The 12,659-nt window shown below is 43.1% G+C and overlaps 1 protein-coding gene across 3 annotated transcripts in view; it reads left to right on the top strand.

The window, feature by feature from the left end:
• The window catches only part of CA10 (carbonic anhydrase 10), a 339,679-nt gene that overhangs the window by 56,339 nt on the left and 270,681 nt on the right, over positions 1-12,659 (top strand). For all 3 annotated transcript variants that reach the window (XM_083490417.1, XM_083490418.1, XM_083490419.1), the window contains exon 3: positions 11,431-11,505. In XM_083490417.1, the coding sequence (XP_083346543.1) occupies positions 11,431-11,505 (75 nt within the window). The remainder of the gene's footprint in view (positions 1-11,430; positions 11,506-12,659) is intronic.

The following is a 12,659-nucleotide window of genomic DNA, read 5'->3' as shown; positions in this document are numbered from 1 at the left end:
ATCACCAATTATTTATTTTCTGCCTGATCTAAAGGTCTTTATTCAGCCCTTGTTCTTCTTGATCCATCTGCGTGGATACAGTTTATCCCTTTCTCTTGCTTGACTCCCTTTATGCCCTTGGCTTCATTATCAGTGATTCCATCTTGCCATATATATCATTATTTCAAAAATTCATTATGGGGAATCTCTTCCTTTGCTTTGCTCTAAAGAGAGTAGGTAGGGGAGAACTTTGAGAAGAAGGAAAGAAAAGACTCCTTAGCCTTTTTCCAAACTCTAATATATATATTTTAAGTAAGCACAACACCCTGACCCCACAATGGAAAACCTCCATATAATTTTCTGCCACTTTGCCAGACAGACAAAAAAATGATGCCTCTTTCATGGGGAGCAAAGACTTTTGCAAAATAGGGGGTGGGGTTCAACACAGCACTTTAAAAATTAGTAAGCCTACAGGAATTTAGTCATTTGCATTCTGAGATGGAGAAAGTATGGGATTTATGAAATGGTAGTTGAATGTATTTTGAGCAAAACAAGAAGAAGAAACCTGGTCTGTCTATGGAAGCATTTTATTTAGTGAACCCTTGATAATGCCTTGCTGTTTTTTATTCTTCTCTTCTCGTCCCTTCCCTCCCCTAATGCAAAATTTAATAAGGTTTCATGGCAGCATAACCTTGGATGCAATATACATTTATATTGTGCCATAGCAATGGAAAACAGTTCCACAGTAACTCAAGATGCCTTATGGACAAGTCCAATGTTGATTGTGGTAGCTTTTGAAACATATGAGGGACAGATCCACAAATGAAACTGTCAGTCGGTAGAGCATGAGACTCTTAATCTCGGGGTTGTGGGTTCAAGCCTCATGTTAGGCAAAAGATTCCTGCATTGCAGGGGGTTGGACTAGATGACCCTCGTGGTTCCTTCCATCTCTACGATTCTATTATTCTGTGGTAGATGTGTCTGCACCAACATGCAGTAGGCCTTCTACAAGAAAGAAGTTTCCACCTAAACATTAGCAAGAACTTCCTGACAGTAAGAGCTGTTCGACAGTGGAATTTGCTGCCAAGGAGTGTGGTGGAGTCTCCTTCTTTGGAGGTCTTTAAGCAGAGGCTTGACATCCATATGTCAGGAGTGCTCTGATGGTGTTTCCTGCTTGGCAGGGGGTTGGACTCGATGGCCCTTGTGGTCTCTTCCAACTCTATGATTCTATGATTCTGTGTATGGCTCTGCCTTCACTTAACAACACTGTTCTGTTTATCTTGCTTTCTGATTTTTCAGATGCTTGCTTGGTTTAAGTTTGTGAGTGTTACTCTGCTTACTAACCAGAGCTCTTTAGGCAGCTTTAAAATACAATAAAATAGATAACGGTTACTAGGGCAGCACTAATATGCGTAAGTCTTCCCTCCCGTGGCCCAGTTGACTCTGCTGACCTGTAACTGGCTTTTAAAGCAACCAGATAGTACTTGCTCAAAGCCTCAGGCTTCCTCACTAGGCTGCTGCTGCTGCTGACAGCTTCTGTTTCTGGTGAGAGATTCAGGAAACCCTGTGGGACCAAAGCGATTAGCAGATGCTTCTCTGCACCCCAAGTCATAAGATGCTCCAACTCTCACCCGAAGCCTGAATTGTTGCCTCTTATTTATTAAATGTAGCTCTTCACTGAGAACCAGGCCTTTATTTGCTGGGCTCCAGGTGGGCCCTTTGTTTTTACTATCAGGAAAGCCTGAAATATATTGCTTAACAAAATAATACATTTTTGTTTGAAGACATTTTAAAGGAGCAAAACTAATTATATAGTTTTGATGTATGGCACCACTTTAGAATCTCAAAGGAAATAACCAGATGAATCACACTTACTGAAGGCAGATGATTCTTATCTTTTCCTATCCCCTGCTTCTTTCCGTGTATCAGATTCGGCTTTATTCTAAATAATACATTGGGTTTTTATTAAAGAGATAAAGACTCGGTGTTTTGTTTACAAAGACAAGATATAAATTCTGTGTCAGGAAAAAACATTATCTGACTTTGCCTAGGGAATCTCATTCTGGCAGAGGCTTGGGGTTGTATCCAGCTAAGTTTTACTCAGAGTAGATGCATTTAGATTATTGGATCCAAGACAGTATTTTCCATTAATTTCAATGGTCTGCTCTTCAGCAGAGCTAATATTGGATGCAAACCTTGGCATTATGAGCACACAGCATTTGACAGTCTTATTTAGGATGCTGCACAACTGGTTTTATATTTTCAAAACAGTAACTTGGCTTCCTGAAGTGCAAATGGCTGAAAGCCTAATGGTTGGTGGTGGAAGGTTTGGAGGCACAACAGAGGAATCTGAAGAAACTAGCTTTTTCACAGCATCATAGTTATGGTTGTGTGCATGTGGTCCATGCAGTGAGACTTCGAAGTGCAGTTCTGGTAGGGAGTAGGCAATACACGATGGGGCTGATTTGTAGCACATTCTCACTGTGTGACCTGTGGGGCCAAACAAAGACATGAAAGAAACACAGTTATCACTTCTGGTTCCCATCTGAAAGGTCCATAGCTGAGGGGAGATGCTGTGCCCCTGCTTTTTTGTGGGACAAATGACTATTTAGATGGCCTTGTGTTCAATTGGAGTCAGTGCTAGCTTGCATTGTGTTGTACTAGCATCTGTGAAGTCCCTGGCACTGTTTGGCTGAGCTGGTGTGCAAACGTTCTAGCTCCTTGTAGATCAAAGTGGTCAGACTATTTTCCTTCTCTTGTGAGAGCTGGACTGCAAAATGGTCAACTTGGGTGGAATTGAAACCTCACAGTGATCCTATGGAAAGGGAGGAATGGCTTTGTGAAGTGGACTGACTGGAAAGAGTTCTCGGGAGGAGACGAAGGAAACTGATGGAGAAAGAATCCCAGAGATGAGGAAGGAAAAAAGATCCTTTTGCTACCCACCTCACTTTAGATGAGGAAGATGTTTAGATGAGGGAACCAGGCACAGGGCCTTCTCGGTAGTGGCACCCACCCTGTGGAATGTCCTCCCATCAGATGTCAAGAAGATGAGTAACTATATAACCTTTAGAAGACATCTGAAGGCAGCCCTTCATAATGTTTAATGTCTTATTCTGTTTTTATATATGCTGGAAGCCACACAGAGTGGCTGGGGCAACCCAGTCAAATGGGTGGGCTTCTTCTTCTTTCTTTATATTTATTTATTATTTATTTCTGTGCAGGCAGGCTGATTCAGGAGAAGAAATTTGCTCAAATATACAGGTCAAGTTATGATGAGGGGCAAGGCCTTGTTATAACCAAGAGCATCGTGTTTTGTGTTGAAAGTTCTGAAGTGTATAAGACCAAGATGGTCTGGCAAATCTGAATTTGACTTCATGCTCTCTAAGCTGTGCTATTAATGGCAGTCACACCCATTAATAATAATGCACAAAGTAAAGGACAAAGATAATGTTTGCCAGTTTCAGAATAATAGTGCCTTGGATCTCAGAATCCTCTTTTAGGAACCTCTGACCCCAGGGATGCCCAAACTTTTTTCAAAGAGGGCCAAGATTTGATGAAGTGAACATGCATGAGGGCTGACCGAAGTTGCTGCCATGGGGACCGGTTTAGGCCTCCAAAACAGACTTTGGACATGTCTGCTATATGGCATCTTATTTGTCCATATCTCATATATATATATATTCTTTATTTTTTTTACCAACAACCAAAACCCAACAGTGAAAACCCCCAGGTAGCTGATACATTGAGTATACATAATCAATAATAGCATATTCAAATCGACCATATGTACAATTCTATATACATTAACACTCCTCGCTCCACAAGGTTTATTTAACTTTTAACATTTTAATTGCCCCAAATTGTTCGAATCTACCTAAATAATTCAATATCTTCTCAAACCAATCCTCATTGTTCCTTTATAAAGGTTCTCAAATGAAGGAACGGTTGTCGAGAGCGGCATATAAATCAATCAAGGTCGAATTTTTTAAAAGTTACTTTCCTGACTTCTGCAAGCCTAACTACCAACAGATTCGCTTACAGTTTCTGCCTGGCAGAGTGGCATTATGTTTTTAATTTCTGGAGTAGAACATCTTATTTCTTTCAACATGCCAAATAGGGTGTACATGATTACATTTTGTTGTAAAACTATTGATCTGTCATTCACATTTGAATGGGGAAGGCAAGTGAACAAGAGATCATGTTCATCAAGTTGTTTTCTGATTTAAGATGCTAAATAATGTAAAGTGTTTCAATTGTTGCATTTGAGCCCAGAAGCCTGGATTCGCAGCAGGCATGTGGGTTAAACCACAGAGCCTAGGGCTTGCCAATCAGAAGGTCGGCGGTTCGAATCCCCGCGACGGGGTGAGCTCCCATTCCTCGGTCCCTGCTCCTGCCAACCTAGCAGTTTGAAAGCACATCAAAGTGCAAGTAGATAAATAGGTACCACTTAGTCATGCTGGCCACATGACCCGGAATGGGTCCCTCGGCCAATAAAGCAAGATGAGCACTGCAACCCCAGAGTCGGCCACGACTGGACCTAATGGTAAGGGGTCCCTTTACCGTACTTTACCACTGATCCAGCCTCTGTTCTCTTGTGCTTCATTGAGCTGCGAAGACACATTTTTCTTCAGGTAATGTGAGAACTTGAAAATCAGTCCTTCTCAGCATGGGTTGGTTAGGCCGATAAAGAAAGCTACTATCCCTACTGTAACTTTCATCATCATCATCATCATTTTATTTGTATGCCCCCTTTCCACAGTTAAAAACATTGCTCAAGGTAGCTGTAATGGGAATTAGGGGTTGCTTGTGCGTAAGTTGCCGCCACTCTCAGCAAGGTTGCCTGGAAAAACCTTTCCCTGGCTGGACAGTCCTGATTCTGCATCTGTCTCAGTCACTGGCAGAATCTGTCAGTGGGTGTTTCCTGAACTTCTTCCAACATAAAAGTTCCTTGACGGATAGTCTCCGCCTAGCCTCCCTGCGCGGAAGTCTTCTGCGCAGGGTGGGTGTGGGCAGTGGAGGACCAATGCTGTCCCTGCTGGTCTCTGGCGAAGAGTCCTGGAGCCATCCCTCCGAAGCCCACCTCTGCCCGCCTTTCTCCCTGGTGTAACGCTGATTTCCTTCCCCGGTCACTGAGTCCCCTCCTTTCCTGCTGGGACCTTCTCCGGCATCGCTCGGGAGCCCTTCCTCCACTCCTGACTGCGATGGCAGTTCCCTGACAGTAGCTTACAACATGACAAGATTTACATAATTACAAAAGTCATAGACAATAAACCACATCAAAAAAATACACAACCAAATGGAAAACAATTTCCACATAAATCAAAATCTAAAACTAAGAATGCAGCATTAATATCACAGTTTAAAATGTCATAGGTAAAAAATAATAGCAATAAAAAAAAATCATGCATTTGACTTGTTTTCCTTATAGGCTACAACCTTCTACATATTTATTCAACCCTTTCCAAGTCACAACCTTTTATCTAAATACCAAGCCAATTATCGATTCCTTTTTCCCCACCAGTGACTATAGATAAGCATGGAACAATATACATTTTATTTTATTTTTATTTTTTAAAAACCACTTGCTTCAAACAGAGGCTGGTGCTAGTTTGTATGCTTACTATGTGCTGAAGTTAACTTGGATACTGTTTATTTTCTTCAAAATGGTTATACTCTGAAGTTACAGTATCTTTAAAGACACAACTTTAGAGGATCAGTTTATCCCCCTGTTTAAACCGTGGCAATTTTCCCTCTAAATAATAATAATAATAATAATAATTTATTACTTATACCACGCCCAATCCACTTGTTCTAAAGTGATTGTGGAAGTTACGATGCTTGCTGCTGTTTTGGAGATTATTGGCAGGTTTGTTGGGTTTTAGTATATTGTTTAGTTGTTTTTATTTTTATTATTCTTTTATTCTGCAAACCACTCTGTGATGAAGAGTGGCAGGTTAAATAAGTTTAAACTCTGTATATCTCAGTACAGTAGAACCTCGGGTAATGTAAACTTCGGGTTGCAAAAGCAGCAAACCTGGAAGTATTTTTCTGGCTTTCGCCACTTGCGCATGCACAGAAGCACTCTATCATGCTGCGCGCATGCGCAGAACAGGCACCTCCAGTTGCGGAAACCTCAGAATCTGAGCAGAGCTCCGGAACGGATCCTGTCCGCAACTGGAGGTACCACTGTATAAGTAGTGCTCTGCTGCAGAAGTAGTAAATAACTTTTCTTAGACCGGATATCCATGTTCAACACAAGCATGGGCCATTTCTGTGGTGGCTTCCCATCTATGGAATACTTTCCACAAAGCCTGGCGTTACCATTATGTATCTTTAGGCACCAGGTGAAAATATTCCTCTTTACCCAGGCCTTTGGCCATTATATAATCTATGGCCTATAAAATGGGAGAGGGGACTGTTATTATGATTATTTTATTTTTCAGCTTTGTATTATGTTTTTTATGATGATGTGTAAATTATGTTCTTCATGTTGCACACTGCCCCAGGATCTTTGGATAAAGGGTAGTATATAAATCGTCATCATCACAGTAATCAGATTCCATAATTTGGGCATCTGTGTCCAGGGCAGCTGTTTACCAGCTCCATCTGGTACACAGACTGAGACCCTACCTGCCTGCGGACTGCCTTGCCAACATGGTGCATGCTCTGGTTATCTCCCGCTTGGACTACTGCAATGCGTTCTACGTGGGGCTACCTTTGAAGGTGACCCAGAAACTACAACTAATCCAGAATGCGGCAGCTAGACTGGTGACTGGGAGCGGCCGCCGAGACCACATAACACTGGTCTTGAAAGACCTACATTGGCTCCCAGTATGTTTCCGAGCACAATTCAAAGTGTTGGTGCTGACCTTTAAAGCCGTAAATGGCCTCAGTTCAGTATATCTGAAGGAGCGTCTCCACCCCCATCGTTCTACCCGGACACTGAGGTCCAGCACCGAGGGCCTTATGGCAGTTCCCTCACTGCGAGAAGCCAAGTTACAGGGAACCAGGCAGAGGGCCTTCTCGGTAGTGGCACCCGCCCTGTAGAATGCTCTCCCACCAGATGGCAAAGAGAACAACAACTACCAGACTTTTAGAAGACATCTGAAGGCAGCCCTGTTAAGGAAGCTTTTAATGTTTGATGTATTACAGTATTTTAATATTTTTTTGGAAGCTGCCCAGAGTGGCTGGGGAAGCCCAGCCAGATGGGCAGGATATAAATATTAAATTATTATTATTATTATTATTATTATTATTATTATTATTATTAGGCAGATTGCCTCATACCACATTTCTGTATACTAAAGAATAAACTTCTCATATAGTGGCGCCCGTCAAATGCTACATTTCCATGAACAGGAGCCTGTCTTCACTTTAAGAAAGTAATATAGGACTATTGCAAAATCCATTCTGGAGGAGCTGTTTCACTTTTATTTGCTGATTTGCATATATAAAAGAGCTGCTTGACTGATGGTCCCTCAGATCAATAACATACTCCATCTTCCACTGACAGCCAAAGAGCATGAGGAGAGAGGAAAGCCTGACATAGCAAATAAATAACCTTGCAGGTGTAGAAAATGCCATAGAGTTGGAACACCTTCTTAAGCAGAAGTAATTATTTTATCGAACTTCATGAAATAGGTCTGATTCAAAGTTTGCAAAAGTCAGAGAAAGGGCTTCATGTTTTGCAGGACTATTTTTATGTCATATATTTTGCCTCACTCCAATCTGATTACTTATTGAAACACATTTGAATGGTCATAAAAACTGTGAATGCACCACCATGATCTTGGAAGATTCAGAGTTTGAAAAGAGAAGCTTACTTTTTTGTCTTATGACAAGCAAGCATATTTTCTTTCTTGTCTCTGTTACCTCCCCCTTTCTCCCTACTCCTGTGACACCTGCCCCCAGTCTCCCAGATTGCTCCCCTGTTCCTCCTACCCTCTCTCACTCACAATTTCTGCTCCACTGCTTGGGCATAGATCTAAGCCTTAAAAGAGCATAGAGCTAAAGGAGGAAGTGGGAAAGAGTGTCAGTGTGTCTCTTGTGACAGAGCGTTCCACCAGATTTTGTGACAGAGCGTTCCACCAGATCGGAGCCACAGCCGAAAAAGCCCTGGCTCTAGTTGAGGCCAGCCTAACCTCTCTGTGGCATGGGACCTTCAAGATGTTTTTGTTTGAAGACCGTAAATTCCTCAGTGGGACATACCAGGAGAGGCAGTCCCGTGGGTACAAGGGTCCTAGGCCATATAGGGCTTTAAAGGTTAAAACCAGCACCTTAAACCTGATCCTGTACTCCACCGGGAGCCAGTGCAGCTGGTATAGCACCGGGTGAATGTGATCTCGCAGCGAGGACCCCGTAAGGAGTCTCATCGTGGCATTCTGCACCCACTGGAGTTTCTGGCTCAGTCTTAAGGGCAGCCCCACGCAGAGTGAGTTACAATAATCCAGTCTGGAGGTGACCATCACGTGGATCACAGTGGCTAGGTCAGGGCGAGAGAGGTAAGGAGCCAGCTGCTTAACTTGGTGGAGATGAAAAAAATGCCGCCTTTGTTATAGCTGCAATCTGCACCTCCATGGAAAGGGAGGTGTCGAAGATTACACCCAAACTCTTAACGGACGGTGCTGGCACTAATTGCGCCCCCGCAAGAGATGGGAGTTGCCCCCCCCCCAATCCCATATCGTCCCGTCCCAGCCACAGGACCTCTGTCTTCGAAGGATTTAACTTCAACCGGCTCCCACGTAACCATCCAGCCACAACTTCCAAACATCTGATCAGTGTGTCTGGGGCCGAGTCAGGATGGCCATCCATCAACAGATAGAGTTGGGTGTCATCAGCATACTGATGGCAGCCCAGTGCTACTGCTTTGGCAATAGCCAGATTCATAGCCACACTTCTAGGCAAAGCTATAATGTAACAGGTAGCACAACTGACATTAATTTGTCTAGAGTCATGAAGTCATCAGCTTGGTGTAACCTCACTTGATAGATACATTTCTCCAAGGTGTTATAATGGGATTGTAGCTATTATAGCACAACATAGGATGGGCTTGCTCTCTGTTGAAACAGATGATTCTTTGTGGCTTTGTCAGAGCCAAATAAATCTGTAAGACAGGCACGTAAGGGAATTAAGATATGGGCAGTGTTGTTTCGGTTTTCTATTTTTAAAGCTCTACTTTGTAGTTGGCACCAGTAGCCCAATTGCAAGGTCAGCCTTGCTTTGGAGAGAGGCAGGCATCCTGCCATCCAGTCAGATGGGTATGAGATTAAATAGCAGAGGCCCACTGTGAAATGTGTACACCAGGCAGGATGCTCAGCAAGGGGTATTCATGTGGCTATCTCATTTTGATTTCTCAGCCCTGTGTTTTGGCGACTTTTGTTACTAATCCAGCTTTGGTGTGGATTAAGGTTTGAAGCAAATACCCGCCTTCCTTACTCATCTTTCAAGGCCTCATGGCCTTTTGCATCAGACTGATTGGAGGAATGAGGGAAACCACATGCCTCTCCTACCCCCTCCTTCCTTTCAATGCGTGCCTGCAAAATTGAGCCTTCTTTCATTGCACGGAGAATGTCGAGTCCTGCTGTGGTGGCATCAGAATCTCCTTCAGTGCATGGAATGGCAGAGTGCAAATTCATGTCAGCCATTTGCTTCATACACAATTTTCTCCAGTGTGTTTTCCCAGGACTGGTGTCAAATGTAGAGATGTCGCGGTTCAAAGAAGAACATCCCTTTGGGAATGAACTCCCCAATTTGCCTGCTTGATAGCATAGATGCTGCCTTAGTTTTCCTGTCAGTCCCTGTAATTCAGGATTGGTTCTGACAGTGCTTTCTATCATCCCTCCATTATTTTAAGTGACCTTCAGATGGTATCACTGGCTCCCTAATCCTGGGCATTTTCTCTAACACATCTTGCCTCCTTGCAGCCCAACAGAATATTAGCAGTCATCGTGAGCCTTTCTGTAACATGTAGTTGCTGACACAGCATGATTTGGGGTTGGGATGTTAGTATTTTTCTCTAGGACTTTCTGTTTAGTACGTTTAACTTGATGCTTCTTGACCTGATAAGGATTTTATAAATACAGAGTACTGGCACAGTGTTTGCTAGGTCGTTGGCTCCCTTCTTGTGCAGTTGCATTGTCAACCAGACATTTGGCACAAAACCACGATAATCTGGCTTTCTTGTTCATCTGGAAAGCGTGAGCGGGGGGGGGGGAGTATTTTCAACTTTCCCCTCAACTTTCCCTGCACAGTAAGCATGGCTTATGCAGTGCCCAGCCTTCTCTGTGCATGGAGGCTCTCTATGAAGTTCAGAAACCTCTTCATTTCCTGCTGCAGGAATTAAGGTAAAGGTAAAGGACTGCTGGATGGTTAAGTCTAGTAAAGACGACTATGAGGTGTAGCACTCATCTCACTTTTCAGGCCGAAGAAGCCGGCGTTTCTCCACAGACAGCTTTCTGGGTCATGTGGCCAGCATGACTAAACCGCAACTGGCACAACGGAACACTGTGATGGAAACCAGAACGCAAGGAAACGCCATTTACCTTCTCGCCGCAGCCATACCCAGTGCTTTAGAAAAAAAAGCACTGCCGGTACCTATTTATTTACTTGCACTGGTGTGCTTTTGAACTGCTAGGTTGGCAGGAGCTGGGACACAGCAACGGGAGCTCACCCCGTTGTGGGGATTCGAACAGCCGACCTTCTGATCAGCAATCTCAAGAGGCTCAGTGGTTTAGACCAGTGTTCCCCAACCTTGGGCCTCCAGCCTTTTTTGGACTACAACTCGCATCATCCCTCGCTAGCAAGACCAGTGGTCAAGGGTGATGGGAATTGTAGTCCAAAAACAGCTGGAGGCCCAAGGTTGGGGAACACTGGTTTAGACCACAGTGCTACCAGCATCCCATTATACTTTATTATGCTTACTGTGACAATGGTGATGGCAAAGGCATGGGCAGCAGTGCACCTTTGGTGGTGGCAGCTCAGAACTCATCACCCTACAGACCCTTTCACCATGCTTGCCATCTACACATAACACATGTAATCTCAATATTTGATTGGCTTCCTCAATACTTGTTCCTAGATAAGCTACACATTTTTCTATGTTTGGCAACTCAGTGTTTGTTTTGGGGGTTCAAGGTTTGCTGTGCTTTCGTAAATGCATTGCAAGGTACTTGGAGGGCCTTTCACATGCAAGCAAACTGTGCAAGACCTCCTTTTAGACCAATTCTCAGCTTATGCTTCCATGTAAGCCTCATTGACACAAATAGGACCTGCTATCCAATTTGAGAATTGAAGCACGGTCTCCACTACCAACTCTTGATGGTTCTGCACAAGACTGTCATAATAGTATTTGTATTTTCAGGATGTTGTGAAAGCAGTATGGAAGACTATAGTTATCAAAATTTTGAAAACATTTTGCCCTATTTTTATTGTTTTCATTTTCCCCCCCTACAGCTCAGCAAAATTCACCAAAAATCCATGAAGGCTGGTGGGCTTATAAAGAGGTGGTCCAGGGAAGTTTTGTTCCAGGTAGGTGCTAAGTTTCCAATCCAGTGGTTGTGTGGGTTGCTGCTCTTTTCTGGCATATTTACCAGCATGTACTATTTGATATCATATTTAACAGATTGAGAAGTACTGATACCTGTACACCTGTGCATTGTAACAAAAATCTGAAGAACATATCAGATCAGCACTATATTTTTCACTTCAGCCAAAGATGCATTGTTACATATTTGGAAGGCCTTGTGGCTTTCTAACTCCCTTGATTCCCTCCCTCCCAAACCGTACATCTTAAGCTTCTTTTATGTGAAGTCAGGGGAGGAACAACAAAGCTTGCCGCTGCCTTCGGCTGCAGTTGTGTGCATTCAGTCCTCACTGAAATCTGTGGGGCCCTTCTCTTCAAGAGATCTTAGAAAGGCAGACTCTTTAAATTTTTTTCTGAGCATTTTCCAGAGAACGACAGCCGCAAGAGTAGAAAGAAATGATCCTAAGTAATGAAACAATAGGGGAGACTGCATTGTAATTGTAGAGAGAGACTGATTCCGTAAAGAATAGAATGCTGGTCTATCTTCCACTTGGCTATGTTGATGATTCAAAGTCTAGGAGTGTTTTCTTTGGCTCAAACAACAGGCACCTTCCAAGACAAGGAGATTTTCTTTGGGCATATGCTTTTGTGAACTAGAACTCCTTCTTGGATGCTTAGAATGTGATCCTCAGTTGCCAGGTTGCGTGTGTGTGTACACATATATACATGGGTGCAAAGGGGGAAAGATGTAAAGGTTGGCATTAAGTGAAAACGGAACACAAAAGTACAGTCTGACAATTCTATTAGTATTTGAATGCTTGCAAAATGAACTTTCACTGAAACAGTGCACAGTGATAACACAATCATCTTGGCAGTGTTGAATGGGATAGGAAACCATTGTCTCTATTCAGACCCAAATGAATAAAATTTCCCAGAAAGGTGAATATATTCAGTAAGGATTCTGCAGGCAAGAGGAATTTCTCAGGATATTTAGATATTTTGGAATGAGATAATTGGAAATATGGATACTGGTATATGCTAAGTACTCTAAAACCTAGAGGGAAGATGCAGTTTTCCCTTCTGTCTGGGATATGTGGGCACATGTCAGAGAGTTGTGATAAGCCTAGTATTTCTTTATGCATGTCCATTATGAGTCCCC

Source organism: Podarcis liolepis (genome assembly GCF_965112155.1).
Source record: "Podarcis liolepis genome assembly, chromosome: 2".
NCBI lineage: Eukaryota > Metazoa > Chordata > Lepidosauria > Squamata > Lacertidae > Podarcis > Podarcis liolepis.
The sequence above is the reverse complement of the archived record's forward strand: the minus strand, read 5'-3'. Positions and strand labels throughout refer to the sequence as shown.